The following is a 17358-nucleotide window of genomic DNA, read 5'->3' on the forward strand; positions in this document are numbered from 1 at the left end:
TTGACAAGATCCAACATCCATTTATGATAAAAACTCTCAACAAAATGGGTATAGAAGGAAAGTACCTTAACATAATAAACGGCATATATGACAAACCCACAGTCAACATCATACTCAATGGGGAAAAATTGAAAGCCATCCCTCTGAAAACAGGGACAAGACAAGGGTGCCCACTCTCGCCACTCTTATTCAACACAGTACTGGAGGTTTTGGCCAGAGCGATTAGGCAAGAAAAAGGAATAAAAGGAATCCAAATAGGCAATGAAGAAGTGAAACTCTCACTGTTTGCAGATGACATGATCTTATATATAGAAACCCTAAAGAATCCATTGGAAAACTATTAGAAATAATCAACAACCACAGCCAAGTGGCAGGGTACAAAATCAACTTACAGAAATCAGTTGCATTTCTATATACCAAAAACGAACTAACAGAAAGAGAACTCAAGAAGACAATCCTATTTGCAATTGCAACAAAAAGAATAAAATATCTAGGAGTAAATTTAACCAAGGAAGCAAAAGATCTATACAATGAAAACTATAAGATATTATTGAGTGAAATCAATGATGACATAAACAAATGGAAAAATATTCCAGGCACTTGGATTGGAAGAATAAACATAGTTAAAATGTCCATACTACCTAAAGCAATCTACAGATTCAATGCAATCCCAATCAGAATCCCAAGGACATTCTTCACAGAAATAGAACAAAGAATACTAACATTCACATGGGGCAACAAAAGACCCCGTATAGCTAAAGCAATCCTGAAAAAGAACAACAAGGCTGGAGGCATCACAATCCCTGACTTCAAAACATACTACAAAGTGATAGTAATTAAAACAGTATGGTACTGGTACAAAAACAGACACACAGATCAATGGAACAGAAGTCCAGAAATAAAACCTCGTATCTATGGGCAGCTAATCTTTGACAAAGTAGCTAAGGACATACAGTGGAGAAAGAAAAGTCTCTTCAATAAATGGTGCTGGGAAAACTGGACAGCCACTTGCAAAAGAATGAAAGTAGACCACCTTCATTTGCTGTACACAAAAATTAACTCAAAATGGATCAAAGACCTGAAGGTGAGACGTGACACTATAAAACTCCTGGAGGAAAATATAGGTAGTACACTACTCGCTATCAGCCATAAAGGGATCTCTTTGAATTCCACATCTACTCAGACAAGGGAAACAAAAGAAAAAATAAACAAGTGGGACTTCATCAGATTAAAGAGCTTCTACAAGGCAAATGAAACCAGGATCAAAATGAATAGGGAACCCACCAGATGGGAAAAAATATTTGCAAACCATATATCTGACAAGGGATTAATCTCCATGATATATAAAGAACTCACACAACTGAATAACAAAAAAACAAACAACCCAATCAAAAAATAGGCAGAGGAAATGAACAGACACTTCTCCAAAGAAGATATACAGATGGCCAACAGGCACATGAAAAGATGCTCAACATCACTAATCATCAGGGAAATGCAAATCAAAACCACACTAAGATATCACCTTACATCCGTTAGAATGGCTATAATCACCAAAACAAAAAGCAACAAACGCTGGAGAGGCTGTGGAGAAATGGGAACCCTAATCCACTGCTAGTGGGAATGCAAACTGGCGCAGCCTCTATGGAAAACAGTATGGAGATTCCTCAAAAAATTAAAAATAGAAATACCTTATGATCCAGCTATCCCACTACTGGGTATCTACCCAACGAACCTGAAATCAACAATCCAAAGAGGCTTATCCACCCCTATGTTCATCGCAGCACTATTCACTACAGCCAAGGCATGAAAGCAACCCAAGTGTCCCTCGACTGATGAATGGATAAAGAAGATGTGGTATATATAGACCATGGAATACTACTCAGCCATAAAGTAAGACAAAATCGTCCCATTTGCAACAACATGGATGGACCTGGAGGGTATTATGTTAAGTGAAATAAGCCAGAAAGAGAAAGACAAACAGGGCATGATTTCACTCATATGTGGAAGATAAACCCACACACGCACAGATACAACTCTATGATGGTTACCAGGGGCTGGGGGGTGGGGCTGGGCACAAGGGGTGGAGGGATGCACTTATATGGTGACTGACAAACAATAATGTACAACAAAATTTCACAATATAAAAAGAAAAATTAAAAAAAAAAAAGAAAGAAAGAAACACACGTCAGCTTATCTAAAGAAGTAGAAACCTCTCCCATCAGGATCCCTTATATGTGAAAACTGCCAGGCTCACCGTGAGGGGAAACCTGCTGCGCTGATTCGGATGGTTTCCAGGACACCACACGCTCTCAGCTGCTGCACTGCCCTCTTCTCATCAAACCTACACATAAAAATGAAAATCATCAATACACAAAGAAGCCTGGCTGTAGCCACAACCTACTCTCCTCAGTCCACAGACTAAATTCTTCTGTAAAGAACCAAATGAATAAATTAGAAAAGAAAGCATTCCAAAGTCTGAGCAATGATCAAAATGAAAAACTCTGTGTGGGAGTCAGGGGAGACAACTAGCAGTAAAAATAAACAGCCGTAAACATTATCTGTGGGTCTTACCACAAACTTATAAGAAATATCGTTAAGTATATTAAAAAAAAAAAAAAAACTCCTCTGCACTTTGCCCACAGTCATTACATGGCTTGGCCTGACTAGCTGTTCCCATAATTAGTTAACTTACCATATATAGCTCCCCCAGAATAAAGACTGGCCAGCCCTGGAGACTTCTCTAACAAGAAGGACAAATTAAGTATGCCCCATTCAGTTATTTATTTATTTATTTTTGGTGAGGAAGATTCATCCCGAGCTAACATTTGTTGCCAATCTTCCTATTTTTGCTTGAGGAAGATTGCCCCTGAGCTAACATCTGTGCCAATCTTCCTCTATTTTGTATGTGGGTCACTGCCACAGCATGGCTGATGAGTGGCATGTAGGTCCATGCCCAGGATCCGAACCCGCAAACCCCAGGCCGCCAAAGTGGAGCACACAAACTTCATGACCACACCACTGGGCCGGCCACCATTCGGTTGTTTTTTAAAAAAATAATTAGTGTTCTAAAAGCTATTCAACTCAGTGTGTACATACTAAGCATTTATATTGTCCACATAATGAAAAAGTTTCATTTTCTATTATATTTTATATACTTTATGTTTATTTCATTCTAGACAAATGGCATCTTAATGTTAAATTGACACAAAAAGAGGAAGTAGCAAGGTCTGCCCCTTGCCAGTTGATCACTGCTCTGACTGACCTATCCAAGCTTTCTGCTGCGCTATCCTCTCAGGTGTTCTGTTGGTGGTGGGAGATGGGGTTGGCAGGTAATGGCTCCTAGGGTTGTCCAGGACATGGCCCAGGGCCTGGCAGCTTCTTCCTGCCTCCCACTTCCTCCAGAAAGGGCTTCTTGGCAACGAGGAGGATATAACAGTCTTTCAGAAGTGCCCTGCAGTCTAAGGCAGACTCTCTAGAGGGTACAAGTGGCAGAGTGGAGGGAAACGAACGCTCACACACGGTGGAGTGGGAGTTCTTACAACCTTTGGTAAATGTGCCTAGTCTACGACTCCCAAAATCCACTTCTAGAAATACATTATCCTAGGGAGATAATCAGGCAAATATACAAAAATGTTTGGCAAAAGATGTTTTTCATAGCATTGGTGGAATAACCTATATGGCTATCAACAGGGAAAAATTTAAATAAATTATGGTATGTCTATACAATGGGATACTACGTAGCCATTAAAATGATGATGTGGATTTTTATTTACTAACATGGAAAGCATCCATAATTTATTAAGTCAAAAGCAGATACAAAATAGCAATTACAGCATGAGCCCCTCCCTTTTGTTAATGTCTCTTTCTCTCACACACACATACAAACACACACACACACACGGAGCAGGGAAGGAAGGGATGTTGGTTCGTTAAGAAGGATCTATACCAGTTAATACCAGTTATTTCTCTGGGTATGATGGACATTTTTTCCTAGAAGTTGTTTTTACAATGTGCATGCATTACTTCCAAAATTAGAGAAATCTCCATTTTCACAAAAAACCTCCAAAAAGATTCATTCTCCCTCAAGCATGGTATTTGAAGCAGTACAAGATGTTTGTAAAAGGAGACATTCTCTGATGGTTTCAACAGTTGGCAAGTAGCAGGGATAACTGTGAGTCTTCGCTTAAGCAGCCTTATCCCATCAGCTCTGGGTTTAACTAGTGCCCAAATTAACAAAAGACCAGAAAGATCTTGAACTGAAGTAAATTCAAAACAGAAAACAGAACTAGGAATGCTTGGTTGATCTCAACTTTTAAAATCTTCAGAAGGCCAACTGTTACTTTGTTCTCACATTCTCAAAAGGGAACAAAAACTGAAAAAATTCTATTAACTAGTAGTTTCCCTCTACAAGACATGAAGATTTACCCCAGTGTTTTTTCCTTCTGTTGGTTTGGTAATCCTTATGAGATTGGGACACTTTTTAATCAGTAGCTGAGAAATACTCACGTGAATGGGAACTTGAAGTCATTAGGTTTAATACAGCGCACATAGTGAGGGGTAGTGGCATTCAGGGTCTCCATAAGCAGGTGGAGGGAGTTTCGGAACTGCATGAAAAAGAGCAGAAAAGAGCATCAAGGTTTTGTCAAAGTCAAAGATGATGTAAAACAATTTAAATTTTTCTTCCAATGACACTAGTGGAGATGACTTTGCCACCTATGAACTTGACCCACCCTCAGAAGGGGAGCTGCTACTGAACAAGAATGCTAGGGCTTTAGGTTAAAATTTGCTTTAACTCTACCATTTACATGCTTACATTCACTCTCCCCACACAACTCCATCCCCCTTTTTATAGACTTCATTTTTTTAGAGCAATTTTGGGTTCACAGCAAAAGTGAACAGAAGGTACAGGGATTTCCTATACACCCCTGTCCCCACACAGGCATAGCCTCCACCATTATCAACAGCCCCCACCAGAGCAGTACATTTGTAACAATTGAGGAACCTACTCTGACACATCATTATCACCCAAGTCCATCATTTAGAGTTCACTCTTCCCGCCCCTTTTTACTACAGGTTTTTGTAGCTTTCTACTGTGAGCTCAGAATTTTCACTAAAAATATAACCTCACTTTAAGAATATTAAGGCCATTGAATCATGTACAACGGAATTTTGCTGTAAGATACTGAAAAAGATAGCAAAGGACTTAAAAGAGTACAGGAAATGTGTGGGAGAATGGGAGAGTACAGCCAGGGTGGGGTTTCCATTAGCGACACGGAATCGGGACCAGAGGCTGTGGACCTGTCAGGCCCTGCTTCCTATCTGCACTGGGCACAGGGTCCCACACATAGGAAAACAAGCTGACTAGCACTCAGCCTCCCATCCAAAGCCCCAGCCCTTGTGCAGGCGCTAAGCATGTGTGTAATGTTTCCTACTTCCCACAGAGGCCAAGCCATCACAGAAAGGAGAGGGCACCGTTCTTGCGCTGAAGGAGCTGATGCGAGAGTTTCCTCTACAACCCAGAGAGGAAACAATCAGAGAACAAAATAAAGGCAGCAGTGGTCTGTGAGGGAGGATATGCACTAGAAGAATTAAGACATTGAGCAAAGGAGTAAGAGTATATGGTGATACCTGTTCTCACAGTCAAAGCTGTAGCCTCTCCTCACCTGAGGGCCCCAAGTGCGAGGCTGACAAGGAAGATCTGAGGCTTCAGCTGAGCCAGAGAAGAAGGAGTCCCACGGCAGCGGCTCCCTGAACTCACCTGGTGCCCCACGGTTTTCTTGTGTTCTTTGGCCATCTGGCCTGGTCTGCCTTTGGTGGGCTTTGCAGGAGTGCGGGTGAGGGGCATGCGCCCTGAAGAGGTGGCTGAGGTTGGACTGATGGCCTTCTCATCATCTTGAAATAATTCTAGTAGCATCTTAAACTGAGTCAGAAACAGTAAAAGGAAATTACACTCTAAACTCAAACTCAAATATAAACCTTCACAGAAACATTATGAAGATTTGCAGTCCATAGTGATTCCCTTCCCTAGGTAATGCCTTTCAGAGTCACAGTCCAGAAATAATCAATATCTGTGTTAGAAGCCAAAAATATGAGAGGAAGGTGACATAAATGCTACAAAAATATAGGTGGAAAAATGCAGTAATTCTACAACCATGTTTGGGGGAAACAAAATCAAAACTACTCCACTAAGATTTGAACTCCTAATCCACAGGAAATGGCCACTCTAAACATATTACTGCCTTTGAATTATTATTATTTTATGAGCAAAATACTAATTGAAAGTCCTATCTTGTTACCAAAGTTCCACAAAATGTTTTATCATCATGCTTCATTTGTCTACTCACTAATTCAAATGGTGAGCACCAGCTAAAAACATATCACTGAAAACCTCAGCAGGCAGGGTGTCACAAGCTAGTTCTACAGTATTATAAGATTAAAAAACAATCATAAATTAATCATAATTTTTAGAAAATAATTTGGATTATAGGAAAAAAGGTAAAATCCCTGCCTTTATCCTGTAATCTTTTATATTTGTTTTCAAGGGATTTATAACTTGATTGCATAATTCTTGTAATCAATTTTGTGTTCTACCAGGTTAGCAATATGAAAGACTATTAAAAGATCTGGTACTTAATAAGTGGGTGGACAGTATTAGTTAATACAGTTGGGAGAAATTTTACGGAACAAAAGAAACTTCAAACTAATCCACAGGAACATCTTGATATGTGTACATATCTTTTCAACAGTGCCACATTCCATATAAATAAAATAAATCCTTCTTATTAGTAAAATTATAATTGCGACTATCAATTATTTGTCTAATAATCCCAGACTATGACCAGAAGAAATAATATTCTTAGGAGAATTCTTTCATTAAAAACTAAAGTCAGATAATTTCATTTGCTCTTAATGGGTATATCAATTATAAGGATAATTTAGGAAATAATTCATGATGTATAATAACAAATTGTAATACATAACATACCAATAATGGTTGCTTGCTACACAAATGAATGTATCCCTTGCTTTACAGAATAAATAATATATTCTAGCTTGGCTGGCTATAAAGAGGAAAAAAATATTTTACCATTATCTTGTATTACAATGTTAAGGGGAAAAATGAGTTCCTAATACATTTGATTTGAAAACTCAGCACGGGGTTAAGATGCTAGGCTATTCAATGACAGGCCAAGTACTTGAGAATTTTGTTTATGCTATTCTATCATTCTCAAATAAATTGCCAGCTTTACATTAACAATGCCTACCTAAACTTTGTTTTTCTCTCTTCTGTTAACAGAGTTGGGCTGCAATATCATATTCACCACTAGGTGCTACAATTTAACTTAATATCTACAATATCTACCAGAAAACTGCTTAGTGTTCAAAGTTCAGTATACATACACATATATATGCATATGTACTTCTGTGTGGCTTCCTCTTCATGGAAATTATGAATTAAAAATTCTCTCATTGAGTTTTCTTAAAAAAAAAAAAAAAGTACATTTTACATTGTTTTATTAGTAACTGCTCTGCAATTTCTTTTTTCGGCAGTGTCCCAGCTTCCTTTGGGCCATTTTTCTCAGACTTCTTTGCTGGTTCTTCCTCAGGACAGCCTCTAAAAGTTAGAATGCCTAAAGACTCTGGCCTTACTCTCTACTATTTTTTAGCTATTTGCTCTCCCTAAGCAATCTCATCCAGTCCCACTGCTTTAAATACCATCCAGTTCTAAAGACTACCAAATTTATATCACCTACTCTGACATTCCTCCTCACCTGCTGACTTTCACTTCCAACTTCTTATATGACACGTCCACTTGACTATCTAACTGCCATCTCGGGCAAAACATGTCCAAGATAGAACTCTTGATCTTTCTCCCAAAGCCTGATCTTTTGTTAAGTCTTTACCTCAGTAAATGGCACTATCATCCATCCAGTATCTCAGGTCAAAACCATGGAAGTCATCCTCAATTTCTCCCAAGACTTCACTCTCCATACCCAATCCACCAACAAGACCTGTCAACTCTACCCACAAATTATCTCCTATCTGCTATCTCCACTATCATCTCAGTATCTCAGTCCACCATCTCCCTCCCCTAGATCACTACTGCCCCATCTCCAAGCCCCCCAACTACATCTCCACACAGCAGCATATGATTCCCCATATGAAAACCTTCCCGAGTTTCCACTGCAACAGGAATAAAACCCACACTCTCTATCACACTTCCCTCCAGAAAGTGGCCCCTGTCTATCATCCAACACATCCTATTCAACTACCACGCTCCAGCCACACTGGTCTTCTTTTTGAACCTCAACCACGACCAGCTTATACAGTCTCAGTGCTCCTCACCTGCTCTTCCAACTGCCTTGACATGGCTGTCTCCCATTATTCAGGGTACAGCCTAAATGTCACTTCCTCAAAGAGACTTCCCTGACCACCCCAGCTAATACAGACCTCACCCCTGCCCAAGCTTAGTCACTCTCTACCCTTTCTTTGTAGCACTTAACCACTTTATGACATGATACTATCTAAATATTTGATTAAGTGGTAATTGCCTAACTCCCCACCAGAGCAGGGACCTCTGCCTATCTTATGTATCTTGTTTACCTTGCCAAATTTCCAATTTTCTTAAATCATTTATTGAAGAATCTATCCATTCCCTGCTGACTGTGGATGTCAACTTTATTTAAAGAGAGATAGACATATAAGCAGACAAACAGATATATAAGTAGGTAGATACACCTGGACATTCCATCTTGTTTCTTTGATCTGTCTATTCTTAAGACAGGGCTTTGAACTGCTTAACACTGAACTTATATGTCTAGGAAATAGTATTCAAGAAAACAGAAGAATCCACGTAACAACTTCATGAAGATGTGGGAAATCATCTCAGTAACAACACCATTATTCACTAAGAGCTTTATGCATGAAGTACTGTTCTAAGGGCTTAATACAACCTATTTAATCCTCACAACAACCCTTTAAAGTAGATACTATCATGATTCTATTTTATAGATGAGAGATCTGAGGCATAAACTCAGTAGATGAACTGTGCTTCCCCTCATCAATTAGCAACATGGGAAGTATGGGTTATAACTCTTTTTAATGATATTTGATAGAGTTGCAATTTAGTAATATTTAGTCAAGTTGCAATTCATTTATGTGCTTCCTGGTATTAGATGTGGCAACAGAAGATTTCTTCATGATGGAAAAATATAAACTCTGACAACTTACAGTGAGTTTATAATACTTTAATTCCTTCTCAAGTTGTAAATTTGGCTAGAGACTGCAAAATTTAAAAAAACAAGACAAAACACATACACACACAAACACAACCCCACACTGTATTACCACAAAAATAATTCTATTCAAAACACATAACACAATGATTAATCTTCTAAAATTAGTACTTCCAAGAGAACAAATCAACACTATGTTACCCTTGCTTCCTATCAGGTGCAGAGAAATTAAAATATAAAGTTCACACCCTCAGATTTGGTTTCTACTGACTGGGAGCAGGGGAGGCCTTTAAGCTATGTAACTCACACACTGTTCCCATTCCAACTGCAACAATGCTACATAGACGGGCAGGCTCTCCGAATGATTCCTCAGAACGCATTGCTACTTTCTGATAATTAAGGATCCACCAGCCAATCCGAAAAGTTAAGTCAGAATAAAAACACAACTGATTATGGGTACCTGGAATGAGAACCTGTGAATGTTCTATTTAAGCTCAACTACTTAGGCAGAATAGCAACACTAGAATTTCATGGTTTTCATCACTATTCATAAGTCAAAATGATTTATAATATTTAAATGAATAATACTCAGGGATTGGCACTCTGAGGGAATTTTCTATTATACATCAGTTTTATATGCTATAAAGCATTAATGCCCAGTGCCTATAAAGATATGTAAAAAGCTGACTTTTTCAACAGATACTTAGATTCACTGTTTTATGAGGGTTAAAACTGTAATTTGGTTTTTACGTGATCTTTCTATTATCAAAATAATTGAAAGTAAAAGTTTTTACTCCAAACACAAGAGTTAAAATGTTTATATAATATTCCACTGAAGTTAAAAGGATTGTCTTTGAAGAAACCAGAAAAACAAAAAGTGCTGGTCAGTAATCCAGAAGAATTCACATGAATATTTTTAGTTTTTTACTGAATATTTGAGGATTCACTTTGCTAAAATAAGTAACAGACTTCCTGTTCTGTTCACTATAAGGTGAAAGTGAGCCATGTTCCCCTCCTATCTTTTCATGATGAGAGTCAAAGAGTGGAGGTTGGGATCAACCTAAATATCAATTTAGTGTAGCCATTATAGTTCTCTGCAATCTGGAATATTCTTTCCCCACTAGAAAGCTGTGTTTCTAGCATCTATGCCTAAGAAAAATAATTTCAAAGTGCTTTGGGCCACACCTGAAACTGCACTCAATGACCCAGAGATCAACCTCCATCTGGATGGAATATATAAGGCCATGTTTCTAGCATCTCCCTTCAAAATGACACAGCAAATAACTGTTTTCTCTCACAGTCTCTCACAAAGGCACATGAGAGTCTAGAACTGCTGTGAAGGCAATTATTTCACATAAAACTGAAAGACAACATTGCATAGGGGTTAGGAGCACAAACTGAGCCAGACAGTCTAGATTTTAATTTGGCTTGAAAACGCAATAGCTATGAAGTCTCTGTGCCTCAGTTCCCTCATCTGTAAATGGGAGTAATGATAATATCTCCGCATTATAAGGATTAAGTGAGTTAACATTTATAAGGCATTTAAAACAGCACCTGACACACAATAAGTGTTATGTATTGATAAATTAAAAACTAACAGTAGGGCCGGCCCCGTGGCTTAGCGGTTAAGTGCGCGCTCCGCTGCTGGCGGCCTGGGTTCAGATCCCGGGCGCACACCGAGGCACTGCTTCTCCAGCCATGCTGAGGCCGCGTCCCACATACAGCCACTAGAAGGATGTGCAACTATCACATACAACTATCTACTGGGGCTTTGGGGGGAAAAAAATAAATAAATAAAATCTTAAAAAAAAAAAACAAAACTAACAGTAAAGCTGATTTTGTTAGAAAAATCGTTATTATTGTTAAAAAGCTACTGCTTAAGTAAGTAACATTTTATTGAATATATCCTGAGTGGAGAAAGCCTATTCATGGTTACCTTGCTTGATTTAAGAACTTTAATTTGTTCTTCAAAAACCGTGTCTTTATTCTTTTCCAGAAAGCCTTCACATTGGTATTCCACCTGAAAACACATGGACAAATCTCCTTAACTAATAAAACTTTTGAATAGATATTATCATCAACAATAAAAATATTTATTAGACTCAGGTTATATGACTGGCTCTCAGCAAAGTGGTATCATTTTGAGTTTTATCTAAGAAACTAGCACCATTCTTGGTAAGAAGCATGTTAACTCTAGAGTAAAACTCTCCAAATATTGTTTTTCCTAGGGAACAGTGGTAGTGTTGATTAATTGTAGTCTAAAAGACCCTCCCAATTTATGGGTAAGCAGACTCATAAGAAGTTGATTCTTTTTTCCCACGCTGGCCAAAGAGAGCTCCTCCAAGGCTGACTCAATGTATCGCCTTCTAACCTAGTTTGCCATCTGGCAGGAGTAAATCTCCTCTTGGGAGAGAAGAGATTAAAGCAGGAGGGAGGATCAGAAGGAACAAATGGCTGTCTGACAGAGAGAATGTTGACGAGTTGACGATGGATGGAGGTGGAAGCTGGGTAAATACCGTACAATTTGGTTAATGGAACTATTCGAGAATGGACTATCGCTGCCTGCAAAACAGCCATCCACCACTCAAGGGGCTTCCCATCCTGTACCAAGAAGCCCTTAGGTGGCCCTAAAGTCATTTCAAGGTTTCCAGTTAGGATTAAGTAGACTCAGAAAGCCCTCAATTCCTGAAGGAGACCCTGGGAAGTTTACCCCAAAGCCTATCCCACAACTTCCTTGAAATATAAATTTGTCTCATGGTTCCTGATTTTCTGATTAGACTGTAGAATTTGTGAAGCAGCAAGTGTGCATGCATTGTTAATGGGACCCAGTGAATCAATCACAGAGGGTGACACAAGTCCACAATCTCTATTCTGAAGCCCTTGGGGTCAGCTATGCTTTAGAACTCAGAATTTTTCAGCAGAGTCTGAGGTAGCAATCTGTAATCAAACACATTAACATTTCTACATTGAAATATGTAAATATCCAGCCTAACTGGGATAAATGAAGACTATAAATAACCTCATGTTAGTTCAGGTCAGAGATCAGGAATAACCACTAAATGAATTATGAAAAGACTTTTGGTTTTCAGAGATTTTTGGATTTCAGAATTATAGACAGAGGATTGTAGACGCTCATTTATTTCAAAATATGATTCCATTTAGGTTAAAGGAAGAGAAAACCAACAAGCTAACACTTTCCAATAAGGCCTTAACGAATGCAAGCTTCAGCAAAGAAAAAAATGTTATCTCTTGATTATTGACTTTTTTTCCTCTTTGAACTTAAGTATTCAAAATGAAAATAGATAATAAAGCTTTCTTACCTTGTCAGCAAAATGTTGGATGATGAAAGCTTTATTTGATAGACGGGGCTTTTCAAAGAGTGCACATTTGTTCAAGTGTGTGTTGTACAATTTTTGGGCCCAAGTGTCATCTGTACCTTTAGGCATCTACATTCAGGGTTAGAAAGAAAGAAAGAAAACAAGGTGAATATTGTTCTGAGACTCTTCTGATGCATCAACCAAGAGACCATTTTTTGCTTTTCCTAACAACTTTTACATTCAATTTAGGAGCTCATTCCTTTCACATTTCTCTCTTAGATGCCAAAAACCAATCACTAACAAAGAGCAATGACTGAGACCTTCCCATGGGTGACTCAGTCCAGTCTCTGGGAAACTCAATCTGCCTACACCAGGAGTCATCAAATAAATATTCGATTTGCTTGTAAAACAACAAAAGCCTCACAAATGAAGATGAAATATCATGACTATCATGTAGTTTTTAATTTGTTAAATAAAAGTAACATTTGCACATAGTGAAATATTTATATAATTCAGAAAGGTATAAAATGGAGAGTAGTCTCCTCTCGCCATTTCCACCAACTTCTTTATCTTTCTTTCTTTAAGGGCATGTACACAAATAGGATCGTTCTATAAACTCCTTGCATTTTTTTTCTTTTTAATAAAAGTACTATTATTAAGAACAAATGGTCACTAGGTTGTTACTGATTTCTGTTATTATGAAAACTGCCACAATGACTTCTGTTACACATATACCTTGAATACTTTTGCAAGTATATTCATAGAGTGAACTTCCAGCAGTTCCACTCTAGGTCAAAAGGTATATGTATTTACAATTTTGATGAATATTGTCAAATTTCTTCTAAAATACCTTGTACTAATTCATGCCCTTCATCAAGAGTATACATGTAATAAATATTCATTTGGTATTACCAAATTTAAACTTGCCTATTTAATAGGTAAAAAGCAGTATCCCATTTTTGTTTTGATTTGCATTTTATTTAATTTCAAGCGAGGCTTTTCATTACATGCATTTTTAATGTTGTAGGAAATCTAGATGCTTAGGAGGATAAACCTATGGTAAGTTGTAACTTATGGCATATAAAGTAAAGAGAAATTAAGAGAAAGGATAGATTATTTGTCTAAGATCACTCAGTTAGCAGTAAAGCTGGGGATCCAATATTTTTCCAACATGCTGCATCTTCAAATATTAAAGCTAAAACTCCTCCCTACCACATATATCAGTAATAAAGAACGAGTCAATTTTTAAATTATAAATATTTAAAACTATTACTCAAAATATATTTTGTTCAATTTCTTGCATTTCTTTAAATATATCATACCACTGAACAAAAAGTACCAAATATAAGTATATTGATAACAAAAGTGGCTAAAATTGGTAGTAGTTGTATCTAATGTCAATTTTTCACATAACTTAGAATCAGCTGAAATCAGAAGGAAAATTCTCCTAGTTTCAATCGTATTTAGCACTGTTTGGGTCTAGTGGCCCTTCAGAATGCAAGTTAGGGTGATCCCTACCTGTTGCCATAATGGCACCTCATTGTATACTAATGATTCTCTGCTTAAATACCTTCTGACCTTGATATATCTATTTTGATAGACTATACTTAATCAGAAAATCATACTTACCTTGCATTCCTCATCCAACAAATCTAAAATGCCCAGTTTAGATTCTATAAGATTAATGCAAGGCTGATTATCATAAAAATCTATGAGTGTCCATGGAATTTGTTCCTTCATATATTCCTCTTGTTCCAACTTGAAGACATGCTGAAATGAAAAAGAAAAACACTACATGACTGGATCACTATCACATACAATGTTAGTCAAGAAACAACGTTTATAAAAAACACTCTAAGAGGATACCAACATAATTTGAGATCGTCCATGGCTTCCAGCAACAACAATCTCGTGGGAGAAACATGATTTATATACAGAAAACAATATGAGAAAGAAAAAAAATCCACAGACAATAAAACTTCAGCTACCTGGGATTCTTATCAGCAAGTAAATCTAGGTATGTGAATGTTTTAAATAGCTGATAAATGTGGCAGTCTTTTTGATCTGTATACATGCAAAACTGCACTATTCACTTTTTGGCCTCTTAAATTACTGCACATGGGCACAGAAATCCCTTAGCAGGCCTTGAACAATTATGCAGAGCGGATGGCCGCCAGACTACTGAATCATGCTGGGCAATGCTCACAGCATAACAAAGTAATTCTCTTAAGGGACTGTGGTGGTGAAGTTCATGTGCCTCAGAATTAGATAACAGTCAGTCTTTTGTGTTTGTCTTGATTATCCTCTACAGTCAGGGAATCTACAGCTTACTTTTCTGGATTCTACATCCAGTTCTGCAAGCAGCTGCAACCACTACCAATTCATTGCTATTTCTGCTAAATGCTCAGCCACCATCCTCACCATTGCTGCTAATCATCCTTTACTCATTTAAGCAAAAATATGTATTGACTGTCTACCATATAGCAGTCACTGCACACCATTAACAAAACAGACATGGGCTCTGCCCTCATGGAGTTTGGAGACTAGTGGGAGAAACAGACACAAATCAAATAATCACAAGGAATATAATTACAAACTGTAATAACGTTACAGGGGAAAATAATGCGAGCTATGAGAGCAAGAGTCCTCATCTAGTTTGGATACAGGGTGGTGAGGGAAGGCTTTCCTGAGGAAGAGCTGTATGATCTGAGCGCTGTGGACGAATGGTAGTTAAGTTAGTCCAGGTGGGAAGGGCAATCCAACCACTGCTGCAGCTCCTGCCTCACGCCACCCAGCCAAGGAGCCACCCACAACTTCCAGTCTCTACAGAGGCTACTGACCTCTACTCAGTCATTTCTAGGGGTTTCTACTTTCCTCTACCTGTCTCTTTTGTCTCCCTTGGTTCTCTCACATATCGTGCTACTTTTCTGGGAAGATTAGCCCTCTGTGGTTATGACAAGACAACACATATTTTCTTTCTTTCTTCCTTTCTTTTTTGTGAGGAATATCAGCCCTGAGCTAACATCCATGCCAATCCTCCTCTTTTTGCTGAGGAAGACTGGCTCTGAGCTAACATCCTTGCCCATCTTCCTCCACTTTATATGGGACGCCGCCACAGCACGGCCTGACAAGCGGTGCCTTGGTGCACGCCCAGGATCTGAACCCAGGCAGCCAGCAGCAGAGCGCGCACACTTAACCACTACGCCACGGGGCTGGCCCTGACAACACATATTTTCTAAGACCCAAAACCCCACAACAACTTAGGTGTCACCAAGATTTCTGATATGTACTCTTCTCATGCACCTGGAACTTTCCCACTTTATTCTATACTTATTATAATGCCACTCTTGGCTCATTCGCAGCATTTACAATCTAACCAGTTGCAATAAGCTTTAGTCAAAAAATAGTCATCGTATGAATATTTATGTCATGTTAATTAGAAAGCAAATTTATTCTGTTCTTTTCATCAATGAGAAGGCAAATAGGGCACCATGTGTGAGCCGAATGTCCTGACTGATGGTATCAGTATTTTCCAAAACAATGAGCCCTGTATTTTTTTAATTCATTAATTTATATGCAGTCTCCACACTGACAACAGAAATACTGCTCCAGACTTTAAACAGATCTTGTTTCTCACACACATCTCTATGTCTAGTTCGGAAAGGTCCATGAGGCCTCAAAAATTTTGGATGCTCAGTTATCAAAAAGACAATGTGGGCATGAAGTTCAATATGGCAAGAGATCCTCGGTCAATACAGTAATGCCTCCAAGCACCAAACATGCCAATCGCCATGTTTCTCCTGCCCACTGCCCCACCCACAGCCCCTGCTGAGGGAGGAGCCCAAAGCAGCCAAGTTCTTTACTGTGAGACCCCATGTTCCTAGCCACAGCTAGTCAACTGCCAGAGATCTCTGATGAAAAAATGAACTGCGTTAATCAAACTCTGTTTCTCAGGTATAAGAATTGGAAAACAGACAACTAACAGTGGAAGCTGAAGCTGAAAGAAGTCAAGATGAATGGGAGCTGAGCAAGTTAAGAGGATGGAGGAGCATTCCAACCACTGCTGGGTTCACAGGTAGTTTGAAGTGAGGAAGCAGAAACCTTGAGAAAAAATATACGGAATAGAAGGAAATAATGTGCCCTCTGACAGTAAGATGGAGTGGAGCAGTTGTGCAGAGAGAGGCTAAGATGCAGTATGGGTGTGTGTGTGTGTATGAAAGAGAGGCAGACAGACAGATAGACAGAGAAGAAGAAACAGATGAATAGAGACAGAAAGAGAAACAAGAGAGTCAGAAACATGAGGCCCTTGAGAAAAGACAAAATTGCCAGTCCCTAAAGAGGCTCATGTTAGTTCCTTATATTTTCAGTCACCTTGTGCCAAAACCTACTGGGAAACAGCAGAATGCTATGGCACTGATTAAAGTGTTAAGAAACTCAGGAAAATCTTAGAAAAGCTAATGCTCAGTTTAGTCTCTGATAGGTTTTTATTAATGTTTCTTATGCAGAGATGAAAAATACACCAATCACATTCTTATGGAAATAATCATAAGCCTAAGGTTTTAAAATGACCTCTACATTATTTCACTGTGTTAAGTTAGCTTAATTTGCTAAATAAAGATGGTCTGAATTTTTATCAAAGTATATGCAATATTTTTAAAAATCAAAGGTTTTGTGACGACAAGCAACAATCCCTTGTCTCATCCCTCCCCAACCCCAGGTCTTACTCCCTGGAGGCAACCATTTTTAACTCCCTTAACTATTTCTTCTGATATTTACCTCTAAAGAATATGCTTATCAGCTATTTT

The 17358-nt window shown here is 38.4% G+C and overlaps 1 protein-coding gene across 5 annotated transcripts in view; it reads right to left on the reverse strand.

The window, feature by feature from the left end:
- Positions 1-17358, reverse strand: part of MYO5A (myosin VA) — a 187860-nt gene that overhangs the window by 73453 nt on the left and 97049 nt on the right. For all 5 annotated transcript variants that reach the window (XM_087427353.1, XM_087427348.1, XM_087427339.1 and 2 more), the window contains 6 exons: positions 14183-14323; positions 12557-12682; positions 11173-11256; positions 5759-5920; positions 4507-4604; positions 2255-2341 (listed from right to left, as the gene is read on the reverse strand). In XM_087427353.1, the coding sequence (XP_087283479.1) occupies positions 2255-2341; positions 4507-4604; positions 5759-5920; positions 11173-11256; positions 12557-12682; positions 14183-14323 (698 nt within the window). The remainder of the gene's footprint in view (positions 1-2254; positions 2342-4506; positions 4605-5758; positions 5921-11172; positions 11257-12556; positions 12683-14182; positions 14324-17358) is intronic.

Source organism: Ceratotherium simum, chromosome 3 (assembly GCF_057802395.1).
Source record: "Ceratotherium simum simum isolate JZ-2026a chromosome 3, ASM5780239v1, whole genome shotgun sequence".
In the NCBI taxonomy this organism is placed as follows: domain Eukaryota; kingdom Metazoa; phylum Chordata; class Mammalia; order Perissodactyla; family Rhinocerotidae; genus Ceratotherium; species Ceratotherium simum.